General features: G+C 43.6%; 1 protein-coding gene across 10 annotated transcripts in view; it reads right to left on the bottom strand.

Annotated features, from left to right (window-relative positions):
* Positions 1-568: 568 nt before the first annotated feature.
* The window catches only part of TXLNG (taxilin gamma), a 60,802-nt gene continuing 42,883 nt past the window's right edge, over positions 569-18,487 (bottom strand). Inside the window, exons 5-12 of one of the 10 annotated variants that reach the window (XM_036839907.1) lie at positions 16,914-17,108; positions 14,307-14,426; positions 12,585-12,659; positions 6,315-6,407; positions 4,685-4,780; positions 3,650-3,760; positions 3,312-3,350; positions 569-2,626 (exon numbers count right to left, since the gene is read on the bottom strand). In XM_036839907.1, the coding sequence (XP_036695802.1) occupies positions 2,609-2,626; positions 3,312-3,350; positions 3,650-3,760; positions 4,685-4,780; positions 6,315-6,407; positions 12,585-12,659; positions 14,307-14,426; positions 16,914-17,108 (747 nt within the window). In that variant the 3' untranslated portion in view covers positions 569-2,608. Of the gene's footprint in view, positions 3,761-4,684; positions 4,781-4,856; positions 5,837-6,314; positions 6,408-12,584; positions 12,660-14,306; positions 14,427-16,913; positions 17,109-18,487 lie in introns of those variants that run through there. The other 9 variants (XM_036839906.1, XM_036839910.1, XM_036839909.1 and 6 more) reach the window with 9 other exon arrangements.

The raw sequence follows: 18,487 nt of genomic DNA, 5'->3' as shown, positions 1-18,487 counted from the left end.
ACCAGGCAGTGAAAGCGTAGAGTCCTAACCACTGGCCAGCCAGGGAATTCTCTACATTGATTTTTTTAAAGGTTGTTTGACAACCACACTAATCCTAAAATACTTATTCTACCTGACTGACTGACTTACAGGAAAAGTTTGGCAACTCCTTCTTATATTTGACTATACGTGCTTAAATACTTTTTGCTCACCATCAAATAAGGTCTTTCCTATGTGCCCCTGTGTACATACCTACTCTCCTGCTGTTGAGATAGATAGATAGGTACAGCCTGGAATGTGCTAAGAGCGCCCAAACTGAAGAAATCCAGTCCTTGTAGATTTTTAAAGCTTTGACAGCAACTACACTGTAGAGTTTTCCTAGTCCTCTATTTTAGAGGTTAAAACAGGGGTCTGGCTACATAAAACTCATCTTCTGTCACCCAATCTGAGTGGCTGGTGCCCCATCCCTTCTTTCTTAAATCATACAATAATGAAACTTTTTTAAGGCAGAAGGAACAGTATCTACAACTGTCTTTGCACTTGATAGGCATTAAGGTCACATGGGCAACAAAAGAATACACAGAAGCTGTTAAATTTATCATACATATTTACTTAATCTATACAGAATTGAGTAGATAAAATCAGATTCACATTAGTGAAAAATCTCTACAAAATGTCTTTGAAAAGCAAAACAAGACTGCCTCTTAACAATTCATATCCTCATGAAAGACGTGGGCTGTAAAAATAAAGCAGTGTGTTTAGCACAAACTAGAAGATATCTGCATCATTTTTTCACAGTTATTTCCATCTACAGTCTGAAAGAGGTAGATTTTTCTGCAACACCTGAGAATTGAATTGACAACCAGGTGTAATAAAGGCAGTTGCATACATAACTAAAAAATACTGGTCTCAAGACCAAGAAATGTACTCCTACAAGTCTGAGGATGAAATGGTCCATTATCCAAGACCCAAGTTTTCTCTTCTCCTTGGAGTCTCCTGCCACTATAAATAATATACATCAAGATTCCATGATGGTGCAACAAATGCAGTTGAAGCAAATTTGACATTTCAATCTTTCCTGGGCCAGCCTTAGTAGCATTACAGTGTTCTAGAATGTGGTAGAAACAGGGTGTGCTACAAAGCCACAACACTGGGCTGGCGAGGTGATTGCTTTAGGAGCATGTCCTTCTCAGAGGGTCCCCTTTGTATTTATTCACAGGGTAATGGGAGGAGAGATTCTGAAAGGATACCAAATGCACCCCAGAGAGAATCCATGTCCTTTAAACACCATGAGAGCATCTAGCTAAAAATACACAGTAAGCCAAAAGCAGCAGGCCAAGTACTGTAAATCACGTCGCTTTATAAAGCCCTTGAAAATATGCAACAGGTCCGTTACAATCTTCCACACAGGACAAGCACCACAAAGAAACGTGGCGGGCTACACAAATGGCTTAAGACAGTAAGAGCTGTACATCCAGCAGAGCGCTTGTGAAATGGGATCATTAGTACTAATTTTACAGTAGAGTGTATTTCTGATGTATACCTCCATTTCCTCTCAGGGAAATGAATCCAGTATTTCATTTAGAAACCGAAGGGGATATCTATAAAAGGCTGTTGGAGGAGGATGTGTTTGTTTTTGCTTCCAACTCATTTTGACAGTAATTCGATAAGCAACTTTGTGGGTTTCTTTTCCTTCACTGTCTGGCCCTTTGATTAACATGACTGATGGCGGAAGCTTAGATATAATCCGCCACTCCAGGCGCTGTTGCCTATCTACTGGACAGTTTTCAATTCTTCAACCCAGTTTAGACCATGAACGTGACAGGACAAATAAAACTTTAACAAAGAGAAAAACCCTTTTAACTGGACAGAAGAGAGTTTATTCGGTCCAGTAAGCAATATAAGAAGTGTCAGTTTGATAGTTTTGCTCAGTGGAATGTGCTAACATCAGTTCTAATAGAGCCTTTTTATTTCATAAAGTATTTCAATGCAAATTATACCAGGGACAAAGTCAGAACTCTCATCAGTGCAGCCTGGTTAATGATGTGTATAAGCTCGACCACATGTGACATTGTGAAGAACAAAGGAAGTTAGAGAGCAAATCCAAAAGTGATGTGCTGCATTTCCAAAGTCCCCCATTCCAAGTGTAGACACCTTGGTAATACTGGTTTTTACTAAAAAAAAAAAAAAACCCCAAAAAACCACTAAGAAAAGGGGCAGAAACAGACTGAAAGCATAAGTAAGAAATAGATCCTGGCTACTTAACTCTCTGCCAAGTTTCCTCAAAGTTAAAAATGCTGGTTCCAGTCTTTCTGTTTTAGATAGAAATGGAATCAGTTTCAGTTAGCATGATCATAATTAAAATTCCCTTTAAAAAACCCTGGAGAACGGGTGCTGTTTGGACTGTCAGAACAGTTGGACACCAACTTTCAAGCAGCCAGAAGGTAGTGGAGGGACTTCCGCTCAAGGAAAGCCACACATGATTTTACCCTCATCGCCTTACACTGACTGACAAAGGACTGTCAGTGGCAGCTCTCCGTGGGGAGTGGAGGATGCGCACCCAACTCCCGAGTGAAAAGCAAACCAACCACCAGGCTCCCCACACAGTGGGCATCCAGGTGGTCCAAATTCAGATACTGCTTCTATCCTGAAAACAGAGCAATGGGACTGTTTTTAATCACATAAACATTAGCCCTGTCTCTCCAGTGATTTGCCTGTATATACTACTTTGTTTAAAAGTTACACCTTTATGTACATATTCTGCCAAAACCAAGTCTAGGCTTGCGGGCATCTCAATTTGTCAAGTGATATAAATATCAAAAAGCTAATTTGAATCAAATATGCTATGCTTGTTTCTGACCCAAGCCTAGAGTTTTATTTTTACTTGGCATTTAAAATGGGCTATTAGACAAATATCTAATCATCTTGATATTTTTCTTTGATTAATATTAATGGGGGGGGGGGCAGGATGTTTAAACGAGTATTGTTTTCACATCAGGAACCATTATCAGGGACTTCCCTGGCAGTCCAGTGGTTAGGACTCGGTGCTCTCACTGCCGAGGCCTGGGTTCAATCCCTTGTCAGGGAACGAAGATCCCACAAGCCGCGGGGCGGGGCGGGGCGCGGGGTGGGGGGGTGGGGGGGGGAACCGTTATCAGAACAAAGTTCCCTTGTAATGGTCAGCCCTGGTGAGTGACATTTTAATTTGGACAATTCTGTGCAAGCAGCAGGGGAGAGGGAGAAAGGCAATGAGCACATGCATTCCGATGAAGGGGAAAGAGGCAGATGTGCAACACAGCTGAGGACAATGTAGAGAGTAAAACTATTCAAACCTGCCAAGCAGCCTCCTGTACCACATAAGTCCAGTAGTTCTAAGAAAATACAGATATGGTAGAAAAAGTAAGAAAATTTTCACCACAAAACCAAGTTACTACTAACAGAGAAAGTTATACACAAAATAGAGCTCTTGATACAGTGATCATACTTGATCTCAGTCAACTGACTCGATGCTGGGCCCAGCACCCGGGGACTCGGCCTCCAGGCTGACACGGGCAGTGCTTTGCCAGGCGGCGCTGGGCTCCTCGGCAGAAGCCAGGGCAGCGCAGGGCTGGGCCCCGGGCGGCGCTGGGCCCCCGCCCGCCGCCCTCCCCAAGACCTGCTCCTTCAGCACCTCCACCTTCTCACTGAGCTCGTTCCTCTCCGTCTGCAGGGCCCGGCACAGCTTCTCCAGCCGTTCCAGTTTTATGTGAAAGGCTTTGTACTCTTTATCTCGCACAGTTTTCTGCAAAGAGGAAAAAACAGGATTTATGTAACCCAACTGAATATGAATTAGGTTACCGGATACAACAAATTTAAGTCTTTTGGGCCACTTGTTGGATCACCTCTTGAACATGTTCAGTTTCTTCAACACCTCCCAACGTCCCACCACCTGCCTTCTGCACACATAGCTACAGACACCAATTAACGTGGTTCTGGGGTGACAAAAATGAAATTCCCTCTGTCATGTTTCTTAAAAAGAACCAAAGCCCACTTTTAAAAGCATTTTGTATTGATGAATTACTAAGGAAATTGAAGATACTCTCCACCAAAGACTAGCAGATAAAAAATGAAGGGCCTGCTTAAAAAAGAGGAGGACTCATCTTATTTCCACCTAGATTTCTCTTGTTTTTACCAATCCTCAGACGAGAACAGGATTTAAGGTGTGATATTTAGTGTTTGCAAACAGTGCATCTCAGCTTCGTAAGACTGGCAAAAAGTACTATGCTACCTTTTCGGAAAGAGTAAGTCGAGGCGGGGAGAGAGTAAGTCGAGGCGGGGAGAGAGGCACCCGAGTCAGTGGCCTGTGCTGGCACCGGGAAACCTGGCCCAGGCTCGGCCAGGTGGGCGCCTAGTCGGAAGGCAGATTCCCCAACCCTCAGCCCCAGACCCAGTCAATCAAACTCCGGCTGGAGCTGGACAAGCCAGGCCTTACAAGCCAGGGCTCCTCGCTGGCTGAGCAGTGGGAAACCCCACACCTCACCGGGACCCTACCTACGACTCCTGCCGGGACAGATCCCACTCAGCAGCCCTCCCACCCCCAGCTCTGGCCAGAGCCCTCGGCTATGACGGCAGTGTCACAAGGCACGTCCCCCTGCCCTGTCAGCTACCTGAACGTCATGAGGCCCCGGGACTAAGATCACACCTTAGTCGCGGGAAACCACCTCACCTCTTCGGCCATTTGCAGAAGTGCTTTGTTATTGTTTTCCCATTTGGTCCGCCATATTATTGTTTCTTTTTCCAGTTTTTTAATTTTCTTTGTCATCTGCGAATCGACACAATTGCAAATTTAAATTCAAGGTTCCGTTTCTTATCTCTACAGCCCACCCCACCCCCTGACCGGCTGACCGGTCCTTCCCGCCCCCATCACGGTGCCCAGGGCACAGCTCATCTCACAAGCTCCCCGGATGGCGGGGGCAGGACCAAAGCGGGGGTTCATACGATGAGAAAACCGCATCTCATCTCCTGTTTCAGAGGCAGCAACACCTAGAGGAAGCTGCCCGCCGGCAGGCTCTGAGCGCTCGCTTCAGGCCGAGGCCAGCCCTCCTCCTTCCCAAGTCGTACCAAAAAAACATCTCTGTTCCTGAATTTTCTGTGCATTAACTACTTCATGTGAGTTCTGGAAGGATCAAGGTTCCCCCCTCCTCCCCAAGATGGAGAGCTGGTGCTCTGCCCCGACCTCCGAGGCTGCAGCCCAGCCGTCTGGGAAGCAGCGGCAGCGGAGGGCAGGTGAGGGGCCGGGGACCAGGGGAAAGTCATTAACCCTCAGCTTCCCTTATCCTCACGACTCACATGACCGTTCCACTTCAGATTCTGCTAAAAATAAAATGGGTCCAAAAATCGGGGGAACGTTCTTAACCGACGCTGCCAGAACCCAGTTTTCAGAAATTGAGAAGGTTTCGTTCCGGTGCCTACGAGGCCGGTTCTCGGGTCCTGTGTGCCGTGGGCGCCCGCTCCCCGGCCCAGGGGCGCCTCCGGGTCCCCACCGAGGGCTCCCGATACCTGAAGGGACTCACCTGAGCACTTCCCACGGCCAAGCGCTGCCTGAAATACTCTACTCTATGAAGGGCAGGCGTTTTTGTTATTTGTAACAAGAAGGCACAGAAAGGGTAACAACTCGCCCGTGGTCACACAGCGCCACGAGGCGGACCCTGCCCCCAGGGCCAGCCGCCACCGCCTCCCCTGCTGCCCATCCCTAAAGCCCCCGGCATAAGGATGAACGCGTGGCTACGTGGGCATACTGGTTCTTACTTTAATATCTAGGATACCGCCTTCCTTATCACAGGCAGGAAAAAGAACCAGACACCAAAAAATTGGTTTGCTTGAGGGAGAAAGAATTCAGTGGGAGTATAAACGAAGAAGAAGAAGAAAAAAGCTAAAAAGGTAGAAACACCGATCTGTATCGACCAACCAAAATACGTAGTTACTGTTCTGGGCTTGGTTGTCTTTAAATAATTTGATCTCCAAGGACACCGAGCTTTGTGAAAAGGGTGTGGGGTGGGTCTGGGAGGTATCACCTGAAGCAAATAAAAAAGACACCGCTTTACTGCTAACAACAAATTGTATTTAATAGAGGAGTTAAGTTTAATGAAGACAACTGTGAGGGCCTAGAGATCACTAGCTACATGGGGTACTACTGAGGGCAAAGTGACTAAACATGATGCCACTGGAGGATGAGAAGAGATGAAATGAAGACAGTACAGTAAAAACATGAACTCATCCAAGTAGCAATCATGCTTAAAATAGCTTCTTATATAAATTCCCTTTTAGGCAATACTCCACTAAAAATAGGCAAATACCTTTTCCATTTCCTGCCGGAAGGTTGTAAACAGTTCATTGCTTTTTGCCATGGTAGTCTGGAATTCTTCAAACTTATCCATATAAAGAGAAAGCTACAGAAAACAAGTATGAAAAATTCAGAGCGCTAGGTTAATGATTTAAAATCCCAAACACTTTCAAAAAGAACATAATATGGTTAAACGTTACCTGTTATAAGCGACAGAAATAAGAACAAACGCACACCCAATCCTCGACCCCAGACATCAATGGCTGCAGTTCTAAGAACCTACTGAAATGCACTGAAACTTAGGAAGTTATGTTGACCTCACCATCTTTAGATGTAACTTGAAAATGTACAAATATTTATTAGCTCCATTCCGCCAATTATAATAAAAACTGAAGTATGTGGAATAGCTATAAATTTCATACAATTAATCCTTTATGAACTACCTCCTCTCCTTATATTTGAAAAATTGTCCTTGGAAAAAGATCATTCTTTTAGAATACCACCTGCACAGTTCCTAGCTTGAAATCAGGGATAACTCTTTTCTTAATGTAGGCAGGAAAATGAAACAGAAGCCAAAGGATTGGTGTGGTTAGGGGAGAAAGAATTCAGTGGGAGTATAGTTAAGAGAAAAAAGCTGAAAGAGGTAGAAACACCAATTTTTCTTTTAACTCCCACCCTTAAGGAATTTTTATTCTAGCTGGGAAAATAAGGCACTAACCGATAAGGCAAGCAGAATTTAGAACACAGAGTCACCTTCTTCTCCCCCAGGACAGGAATTCACAGAAGCCAGGGGTGGGGGGCAGCGCAGTAGGGGTCAGAATAGTTAGGGAAGCTCCTTGTGGCCGAGGCCCAAGCTAGGTCTCAAGGGCAGGCAGAATTATTTCATTTCAGACAAGGCGGGAACCCTGAGAGCCCACCTAATGTAACTGCATTATTTCAGGATGAGGAAACAGGTCTGGAGGAATAAAGGGCTTTGCTCAAGATCACACAGCACATATAAAGAAAGCGGAGAAGAAAAGATCACCAGAGGCCAAGAAACAGCATCAGCGATGCCTTTCCACCTTCAGCAGTGCTGTGTGCGGAGCATAAGGAGAAGCCAAGACCAGGGCGGGAGGGGAGATGCCCTGGGAGGGAGCGGAGCAGCCGGTGGAAAGGCAGGAGGCCAGCTCTGCTGTGTGGGAAGGAGACCGGACCAAAAGCGACGCTACCCATGGCAACAGACCAGGCCAGGCGATGATAAGACAGCCAAAGCACGCCCCCCCCCCCCCAGGAGGGGGAGGCTGAGGGCCGGGATGAACAGAAATTCCAGGATGAAGAGAATAGCGCAGAGGATTTCCAAGCAGAGCAGTCCGTAGAGGGGCACATGGTGACAGAGCCTCCAGGGCCGCGGGCCCGGGGTCGGAACAGCGGTGAGGCTCAGGCGGACTGATGGAGCAGTTCTGGCACTTGAGGGAGATTAGAAGTTATGGCAGTCTTAGCATGGTCTGTTTTTATCAAAGAGAGAACATCCAGGTGGACTGTCCCGTCAGAGTTCAACGCTGGCCCCCTCTGGGTAATGAGTAAGTGGCAACTACCATCTTGGACTTACGGGCGTAGATTACAAAATTGGTCAAAACACACCAATAAGACTAAGATCATCAACAAAGCCTGGAAACGGACATGGCGAGCAAGAGCAGAGAATGAGATGGACTCCTGGGAAGAACAGCACATTTAGGGAGCAGGAAAAGGAAGAGGCGGCAGCAAAGGAAACAAACTCATGATCACATAACATGACTCAGGGCAACACCGATCACAGACAAGAGAAGCTGCGCTGCTAACAGTACAACAGAACTGGAGCTGCCTGTGAACTCGGTAGAAGGGCCCTCTGGGGCCCTGCATTAAAGTCCATCTTCCAAAGCCACCTATAGACTTTTTATACCTTTTCCACATTGATTCTCTTCTCCATTTATATGGACAACTGAATTTATAGGGCTAGTAAGGGGTTCAAAGATTCCTAGAAGCATTCTAGCACAATAACTTATGGTGGAAAGTTCAAAAGACTTCTTCAATGTTCACTCTAAGTTAGGCTAGCTTTATAGGAAATGAGTGTCACCACACTGTAAAACGTGCCCAAAGACAAACAGCACTCAAAAAATGTGTTCATAAAGATTCAGGCCAGGGCTTCCCTGGTGGCGCAGTGGTTGAGAATCTGCCTGCCAATGCAGGGGACACGGGTTCGAGCCCTGGTCTGGGAAGATCCCACACGCCGCGGAGCAACTAGGCCCGTGAGCCACAATTGCTGAGCCTGCGTGTCTGGAGCCTGTGCTCCGCAACAAGAGAGGCCTCAATAATGAGGGGCCCGCGCACCGCGATGAAGAGTGGCCCCCACTTGCCACAACTAGAGAAAGCCCTCACACAGAAACGAAGACCCAACACAGCCATAAATAAATAAATAAATAAAGATTCAGGCCAGTCTGCATTTTAGAACTAATTTAGAGTCCTTACATTTTAAAAACTTGTTACATAATAAACTTTCAAAATGAGTAATACATTTTTCATCAAAATGTAATCTACTTTTCTGAGAAAGGGTGAATTGTAGGTACAAATGCCTAATTTCACCTGTCTGTGAAGACATGGGAAGTCCTTCCTGTACCTCTTCTTTGAGTGGGGAGGCACCTGCTACCCTTACTCCACACAAGGCACCACAGAGAAAGACTGAATTAGAACAAACCTAAGGGGTCTGGACTGAAAAGCAGGGAGGCAACGAAGAAAAGCCTAGGCCTAGACAGCTTCATGGGTGAATTCTACCAAACACTGAAAGAAGAACAAACACCAATTCTTATCAAACTCTTCCCAAAAAGTGAAGAGAAGGGAATACTCCTGAACTCATTCTACAAGGCCAGCACTGCCTGATACCAAAGCCAGATAAGACAGTACAGGCCAGATAAGAAAACTACAAGGATGGTTCAACACAGGCAAATCACTAAATGCGACACACCACGTTAATACAATAGAATGAAAGACAAAAATCGTATGATCTAATAGATGCAGAAAATGCATTTGGTAAAATTCAACATACATTCATGATAAAAATGCTTGACAGGGAATTCCCTGGTGGTCCAGTGGTTAGGAATCTGCGCTTTCACTGCCAAGGGCACGGGTTCAATCCCTGGTCAGGGAACTAAGATCCCACAAGCCACGTAGTGCAGCCAAAACGAAACAAAACAAAACAAACAAAAAAAAGCTCAACAAACTGGGTACAAGGAAGGAACATACTTAATATAATAAAGGCCATATATGACAGAGCCACAGCTAACATGATACTCAAGAGTCAGTTAAAGGCTGAAAGCTTTCCCTCTAAGATCAGGAACAAGACAGGATGCCCACTCTCACCACTTCTATTCAACACAATAGTGAAATTCCTAGCCTGAGCAATTAAACAAGAAATAAACAGCATCCAAATCAGAAAGGAATAAGCAAACCTGTCTGTTTGCTGATGACATGATCTTATATACAGAAAATCCTGAAGACCCCACCAAAAAATTGGTAGAATAAATTCAGTAAGGTTTCGGGATACAAAATCAACATACAGAAATCAGTTATGTTTCTATACACTAACAACGAAATATCTGAAAATGGAATAAACAGAAATAAATAAAATAATCCTATTTTCTATAGCATTAAAAAAAATACTTAGGAATACATTTAACCAAGGAAATGAAAAATGTAAGAAACTGTACACTGAAAACTGTAAGACGTTGATGAAAGAAATTAAAGACAAAAAAGTGGAAAGATACCCTTTCATGGGTCAGAAGAGTCAATATTGTTAAAAATGTCCATACTAGCCAAAGCCCTATCAAAATTCCAATGGCATTTTCCACAGAAATAGAACAAATAATCCTAGAATCTGTATGGAACCACAAAGAAGAAACAAACAAAACAAAATAGCCAAAGCAATCTTGAGAAAACAAAGCTGGAGTGGAGGTATTACACTCCCTGATATCAAGCTTTATTACAAAGCTATAGTAACCAAAACAATTTACTACGGGCATAAAAGCAGAGACATAGACCAACGGGACAGAATTGAGAGCCCCCAAAAAAACCCACACAGGGGCTTCCCTGGTGGCGCAGTGCTTAAGAATCCACCTGCCAATGCAGGGGACACAGGTTCGAGCCCTGGTTCAGGAAGATCCCACATGCCGCGGAGCAACTAAGCCCGTGAGCCACAACCACTGAGCCCATGTGCCACAACTACTGAAGCCCGCGCGCCTAGAGCCCGTGCTCTGCAACGAGAAGCCACCGCAATGAGAGGCCTGCGCACCACAACGAAGAGTAGCCCCTGCTCGCCACAAGTAGAGAAAGCCTGAGCACAGCAACGAAGACCCAACACAGCCAAAAATAAATAAATAAATTTTAAACAAAACAAAACAAAAATAAACCCACACAAATATGGTCAATAATATTTCACAAGGGAGCCAAGAATACTCAATGGGGAAAGGAAAGTATCTTCAATAAAAGGTGTTGGGAAAACTGGATAACCACATGCAGAGGAATGAAACTGGACTGCTATCTTATACCAGTCACAAAAATTAACTTGAAATAGGTTAAGGACTTAAACAGGAGATATGAAACTGTAAAACTCCTAGAAGAAAACATAGGTTAAAAAGCTCCTTGACAGTGGTCTTGGCAATGAATTTTTGGATATGACAACAAAAGCAAAAATCAACACGTGGGACTACATCAAACTAAAAAGCTTCTGCACAAAAAACAATCAACGAAATGAAAAGGCAATCTACGGAATGGGAGAAAATATCTGCAAACGATATATATCTGATAAAGGGTTAATATCCAAAATATATAAGGAACTCATACAACTCAACAGCAAAAAATAAATTAAAAAAAAATTTTTTTTAATTTTTTAATTTTTAATTTAAAAACCAGCTTGAATAGACATTTTTCCAAAGACATACAAATGGCCAACAAGTACATGAAAAGGTGCTCAGCATCACTAGTCATCAGGGAAATACAAATCAAAACCACAGTAAGATATCACCTCACACCTGTTAACAAATGCTGGTGAGGATGTGGAGAAAAGGGAACCCTTGTTCACTGTCAGTGGAACTGTAAATTGGTGCAGCCTACTATGGGAAACAGTATAAAGGCTCCTCAAAAAATTAAAAATAGAACCACCATATGATTCAGAAATTCCACTTCTGGGTATATATCCAAAAGAAATGAAAACAGGATCTCAAAGAGATATCAGCACTCCCATGTTCACTGCAGCATTATTCACAATAGCCAAGATATGGAAGAAACCTAAGTGTCCATCAACATATAACTGGATAAAGAAAATGTGGTGTATATACACAATGGAATATTATTCAGCCATAAGAAAGAAGAAAATCTTACAATTTGTGACAACGTGGATGGGCTTTGAGGGCATTATGCTAAGTGAAATAAGTGAGACACAGAAAGACAAATACTAAATACTGTGTGATATCACTTACCTGTAGAATCTAAAAAAGCCAAACTCAAAGAAACAGAGTAGAATGGTGGTTCCCAGAGGTGGAGGGCGGGGAGAAAGGGGAAGATGTTGGTCAAAGGGTATAAACTTTCAATCAGAAGATGAATAAGTTCCAGGGATCTCATGTAGAGCATGGTGACTACAGTGAACAATATTGTACAGGGGAAGGAAGGGAGGGAGGGAGGAAGGAAAGTCGGGGGCCCCCATTAAGGTGGCCACCACCTCCGTACTCTACCTGGGAGTGGAAATGCACGATCAATAGGCAGTTTTTTTTTTTTTTTTTTTTTTTTCAATAGGCAGTTTTTAAAAATAGGTTACAGGCTCATAGCACAAAATTCTAAAGATTTTAGGTTACACTATATGAAAATGCCATTTTGTAGGTCAAATAAGTATCAGCAATTTCATATGGTTCAACTTCACACAAAAGAACTAAAATCTGAAATCAGTTTTTCTTTAGTAGGAAATTAGCTGACACACATGGGAACACACAGAGAAAGGGAGGAAATAACGTGGGATACTGGAAGGAGGACCTGCAGATAGCGGGACAAACTGTCCCATGTGCCTGGTTCCTGGGACCGAGTGCTAAAACCAGGAAAGTCCTAGGCAAATCAGGATGAGGTGGTCACCCTAAACAAAGAGGAAAACTCCAAGAGGGACGTGTGATCTACTCTCAGGTCTGCTGGGAACAAGCAAAATCATCTTAGAGGAGATTCAAGGTATGTATCAAATGAACCATAGATTTTTTTCTTACAAATTTTACTACCCCTGCTGTCAAGTTACCTGCTGTTTTAGTTGTACTTCTTGTTGTTTCATTTGTTCATATTTGTGTCTTGATTCCGTTGCTTCTTTTAATAACTAGAAAACAGAAACATTCTGGCAAAATACTAAAAGTCATTACAAATATGACTACAACGTCCAACGACCAGATAGTTAGGCTTAATCCTTCCACTCATTATTTTAGCAAGAACCACGAGTCTATGAATGAAACATTCTGTCACATCAATTGCTAATTACCTGTATCTTTGATCTGTTCCATTGTTAACACTTAGGAATGTAGGAATACTCTTTTATTGCTTAGAAGAAGTACCCAGGAGGCCTAATAATAGGTTTACAAAACTCAGGGTTAAATTGTTGTCTTTTAGATGAAAATAATTAGAAGTCTAGTATTGCGCAGAAAACATGGCTGACAATCTCGACATTATCTGGGTCATTTAGAAAGCCCCTCTGGGACGTCCCTGGCGGTCCAGGGGTTAAGACTCTGCGCTTCCACTGCAGGGGGCACAGGTTCGATCCCTGGTCAGGGAACTAAGATCCCACATGCTATGCGGCGTGGCCACGAGAGGCAAGATGAGGCAGTGTATGGAGCGAAAGCAATGAAATCAGGAACCTGGTTTCTGATCACTTTTTTTTTAAAGCTGGGGGTGGGGGGTGGGGGGTGGGGGGTGGTGATGGGATGGGAGCTTTAATTTATATACTTGAGTTTAAGAAAATTATGTAGTGAAATTGCATAGTAGGCAGCTGTGAAATTCAGTCCCTGAAGTAAAATGTCACACTTAGTCCAGTAGGTTTTGAAAAGTCCTTAAAACCAACCAGAAATACATGTATCGTATTTATTTATTAAATATGTGTATCATATTTCTATTCTAACTTGGGAAATGACAACTGTCTCTTCAGTTATGCACGGGACAGCGCTGTCAGTTCACATGGAACGACCACGCTGTGTGAAAAATGTCTGTCTCTTAACCCTAGACTCGCACTCAGAGTGACATGTTCACATCATGAGGGCCATTCAGGATCCGAGTCTTCATACCTGGCTCGCCTCGGGACCTAGGTTACTTGAGTAAAATCTGGATGGGACAGTCCTCATTATCATAACCACTTCTGACTTTTTTTTTTTGGTTAAGCAGGTAACGTTAAATTTGCATGTGTTGAATATACATACCCAATGACATTCCACTGTATTCACAATTATTGACAGGCCATATAATCTGAGCACACATTCTGAGAATAATGCTGAGTGATGAGGATGTAGAGAATTCTGTTAAAGTTTTTCAGAAAATTATACCAGAGTAAACAAATAGTTTCCCTAGTTTCAAGTTACTTGTTTGGAAATAAACTGTAACAGTAGGAAGGACACCCATGTTTGCTAAGCTTGCTATTAAATCGAATCCCTAAATTTAATGTGCTAAATACTGCTATAATTCTTAAACTTGGTGGCCATTATCTAAAAAGTGAAATAAATATATTCTAAGCACAGAAAAGTCCAATCAGTGCAGGTCTTTGCACTAACTTGGTCTAATCTCTCCAGTGTATCTTCTGTATATAAAGTTAAATAGAAAGAAAAGGCTAATGTTTTCTAACACACACGTGCCCTTCACAATCTAGAGCAAAAAAACAATTAGCACAACCCAGTGCTAATTTAAATGTAGAATAAGTTTAAATGTTTTAAATGGCTTTGGTTACAATTTTGGCAATCATGTCTTTTTAAGAAATTGCACTTACAAACTCTCTCTCTCTTTGATGTTTCTCATCAGCTTCTTTTATCAGCTGTGTTGTCTGTTGCAGTTTGGCATCCACAAGCTGTTGCTGCAGTTCCTTATGTTTGAATACTTTATCAATGTGCTACGGGGAAAGTAAAATTTCTTGTCACTTAATGAAAAAAGGGACAGAATGACGAGGAAACACGACACAAGTTACAAGACCTCACTCATGAGGCTGTTTTTCCTGCTAATACCACCAGGGCTAATACCAGCGGGTGCCTGTCCGCGTGCTGTGCTGGCAGAAGCCTGTGTCGGCATCCCTCCCTCCGGAGATGGCCCATCAGCAGCACCTCAGCAGCCGGCCTCGTACCTCCTATTTCTGCCCTAAGGTGAAAATGAAGCTCAAATTGTATCAAGAAAAAGACAGCTAAGGAGATCAAACTGTTAAACCCATAATACATCATACACATAATTCCTGGATATTTTTTTCTCCCCATTAAATTTTCCCAAATCTCTCAGTTGGAGGCAGCATGCTGTGATGGGAGGAATGGCCCCAGTCGAATTCTCCCCCTTGCTGAATCTCAGTCCCCTCACCTATGGGGGGTAGCCACACCCACACTGCAGAACTGTAAAGGCCAACGCAATGGCTATACTATGTAAGGTGCTTGGTGCCTGGCACTTATCAGATAAATTTGGTAAAAGGTCATTATGATTTCCAAGTGAAATTATTAAGTGGTTATTTATGTACAATAAAGTCATCAGAACATCCCTCCCTGACCAAGGAAAGAACATTCAATAATACTCAAACTGAATAAGGCTCAGAGGTAATGTGATTTCAACATACATAGGTTTCAAATTTTCTACATCTATAATGTGGCAGACTATCATATTAAACAACAAAACTAAAACAATAATTTTAAGAAAAGTGAGGGCTTTATAATCTAATAGAAAATTTATTCTCTAGGACAAAAAAAGTTTCTTCAATAAACACACTGTAAGAATAAAAAAAGAGAGAAAAGGAAATCTTTATGTTAGAGACTTGACACATATCAACCAGTGAAACAGATGGGCTTTATTTGGATGATTCAAATAGGTTTTTTCTTTTTAAAACAAAAAACGGGGAGACAATCAGAAAAATTTAAATGATGACTAGATTTTAATATTAAATAATTACTGCTAATATTTTAGGTGTGAAAATGGTATTGTGGTCACACCTAAAAACGAATCCTTAGTCTTTTTGAGGTACACCCTCAAATATATATGAATGGACTGATACCTTGGATTTGCTTCAAAATAACCCAGGGGAAAGTGATGGGAATATAGTTGAAACTATAGTTTCATCTGCTAAAGCCAGGTGATACAGTCTCTACTTTTCTTCGTTTATAATTTTCCATAATAAGGAAAAAAAAAAAGGTAAGCAAAAAGCATTGAGAGCGATAAAAAGAAAATCTTTTAAAAAACTAACAGTTTTTGAAGGGCTATATGGAAAACTCTAAATTAATATAATCTAAAGTTTGCCTTGAACTGGATAAAATAACCCACAGAGATGCCACAATCTTTTTTTTTTTTAAATCAGCTATTTTAATCTATCTCTATAAGGGATACAACACACATAAGAGAACATTTTACTAACTTAAAAGGCAAGGGAATGGGCTTCCCTGGTGGCGCAGTGGTTGAGAGTCTGCCTGCCAATGCGGGGGACGCGGGTTCGGGCCCTGGTCTGGGGGGATCCCACATGCCGTGGAGCGGCTGGGCCCCGTGAGCCACAACTACTGAGCCTCCGTGTCTGGAGCCTGTGCTCCACAACAAGAGAGGCCGCGATAGTGAGAGGCCCGCGCACCGCGATGAAGAGTGGCCCCCGCTTGCCACAACTAGAGAAAGCCCTGGCACAAAAACGAAGACCCAACACAGCCATAAATAAATAAATAAATAAATAAATAAATAAATAAAAGGCAAGGGATGTGTCATTTAAAGAACCTAACCCTTTGTTCCTGCCCATTTGACCTCTAAAAGGGAGGAACTTTAAAAAAAGCACATGATCGCCTATTTGCGTTTAATCTAGACACCCTGCCCAGACTTCCCAACTAGCTTGTAGAACTCTTAGTTGGAGGCCAGTGACCAAGATGAGGTGCCACAGATCCTTCCAGTAAACTTTTTCCTTCAATTGGGTGTATAAGGGTTTAGAAATAGGTTCGTTTTTTCTCCCAAATACTATAAAACTGCCACTAAAAAAAAAATATCTGAAACACAGGCATAACGGAATGATAGTGTAGACCATACAGATTATCACAGACGTCTAAAATACAGCATATTTTGGGGCCAGGTACTTACTCACTTTTAGTCTAGATAAGCGGAAAATCTATGCTAAAATTACAATCTTCCAGAATCACACGAAAGACGAGTAGTGCTTAACACTGTCTCCAAGAAATTGCCTCACGCACCCAAATCCACTGACTTCTGGGCCATCGAGTATGGTCCCCAAGAATCCTGTGAGGGAAGGCCAGACTTCCACCATGCATACACAAAGGTTCTAAAACACCCTGGAGGAAGAAGGTTCTAAAACACCCTGAAGGAAGAGTTTTAGTGAATGCTTTTGGTTCGTAGTGAGGGGACACACCAGTTGCCCTACCTCCTCCCTCAGTGCGTACTGCTCGATGAGCTTCTTCAGCTTTTCGCCCAGCTCGACGTTCTCCTGGCGGAGCTTGGCATTGTGTATGTCGTGTTGCTCCAACTGTGCCTGGATTTCATTCAAAGTGATTTGGAAGTGCGCAGTGGCCTCTTTCCGTCTTTCTTCCTCCTCTCGTGCCTGTTGCATATTTTCTTCCTTATTATCCAAAACAATCTCTGTTAATCGTACAGACCTACAAATGGCACAGACGCCCACAAAAGACATGCTGCCATGTGGGTTCACTGCTTGCTGCACTGAAGTGGTGCTTCTGATTCCTTCCCTTTATTTAGGACCGGAAGGCTCTCGTTTGAAAGCAAGCAGCTTCTCCTAGGTAGATAATCAGAGAGGCGCCGACTGCCCTGCTCTACAGTAAGTGCTCTGTGGCCAACTAAAGCTCACCACGCTGAGAGACGAGGAAGGAGTCTCACCAGGCAGCCAGCTCCCTCCACGCAGGCTTCCCAAATACCCTCCCCCTTGCTAGTCCTGCAGGGCAGCATCTGAAATCAGCCTAAAGAGGGAGATCCCTTCCTGCCCCTTACTTTCTGGGTCACAGCTTCTACTCCCCTAGATGGCAAGGGACAAAAGGAATCTGCATCTCAAAAGCTTAGTCCCAACTCTTGCTCAGATCCAAGTGCTAAGAGACCTTTACGTGTCTAGTGTCTAAAGCGTTACCAGTTCAATCAAAGTGTGGACTTGCTATGGGGAAAAAATACAACTCAGTTTCATGAACACCGAAATCCAAGGATTCAAAAGCAAAGAAAACCTGACAGCTCCCACATCAGGTAAAGGTCCATTTCCTGAGGGCTCCTATGTTCTAGGGCCTTGGGTGCCTGCCATGGTGGGGGAGTCTCATGAGCAATCCGGCTCAGTCAAAATCATACCACAACTGCACATGAGGACAGGCCCACCCCTGTGTCTCTGCCTTCTTCCCTTCTTCCTCTGTTGGTACCAACTAACTTTTGGGTACCCGCTGCTTTGTCTTTTAATCAGCCGAGGAATAAGCGCTCTTCTAAAAGTACTTGGGGGGCTTCCCTGGTGGCGCAGTGGTTGAGAATCTGCCTGCCAATGCAGGGGACACGGGTTCGAGCCCTGGTCTGCGAGGATCCCACATGCCGCGGAGCGGCTGGGCCTGTGAGCCACAAGTACTGAGCCTGCGCGTCTGGAGCCTGTGCTCCGCAACAAGAGAGGCCACGACAGTGAGAGGCCCGCGCACCGCAATGAAGAGTGGCCCCCACTTGCCACAACTAGAGAAAGCCCTCGCACAGAAATGAAGACCCAACACAGCCAAAAATAAATAAATAAATTTATAAAAGTACTTGGCAATGGGGAACTGGGATGGACAAGGGTGGCCGGTGATGTAACCAACGAACAGCCCTTGAGGAGCTCAGTGGGGCCTTTCCCGTCCCTCAAGTCTGCTCCTACTCGGCTTCTCATTTCACGTCCACTTTTCACACATGCTAATGAATGACCTCAGTGCTCAGCAAGAAACTGCAAATTTGAGCTTCCTAAGCCATGGCTCCTAGTGGGAAAGCTGT

This window comes from Balaenoptera musculus, chromosome X (genome assembly GCF_009873245.2).
Source record: "Balaenoptera musculus isolate JJ_BM4_2016_0621 chromosome X, mBalMus1.pri.v3, whole genome shotgun sequence".
NCBI lineage: Eukaryota > Metazoa > Chordata > Mammalia > Artiodactyla > Balaenopteridae > Balaenoptera > Balaenoptera musculus.
The sequence above is the reverse complement of the archived record's forward strand: the minus strand, read 5'-3'. Positions and strand labels throughout refer to the sequence as shown.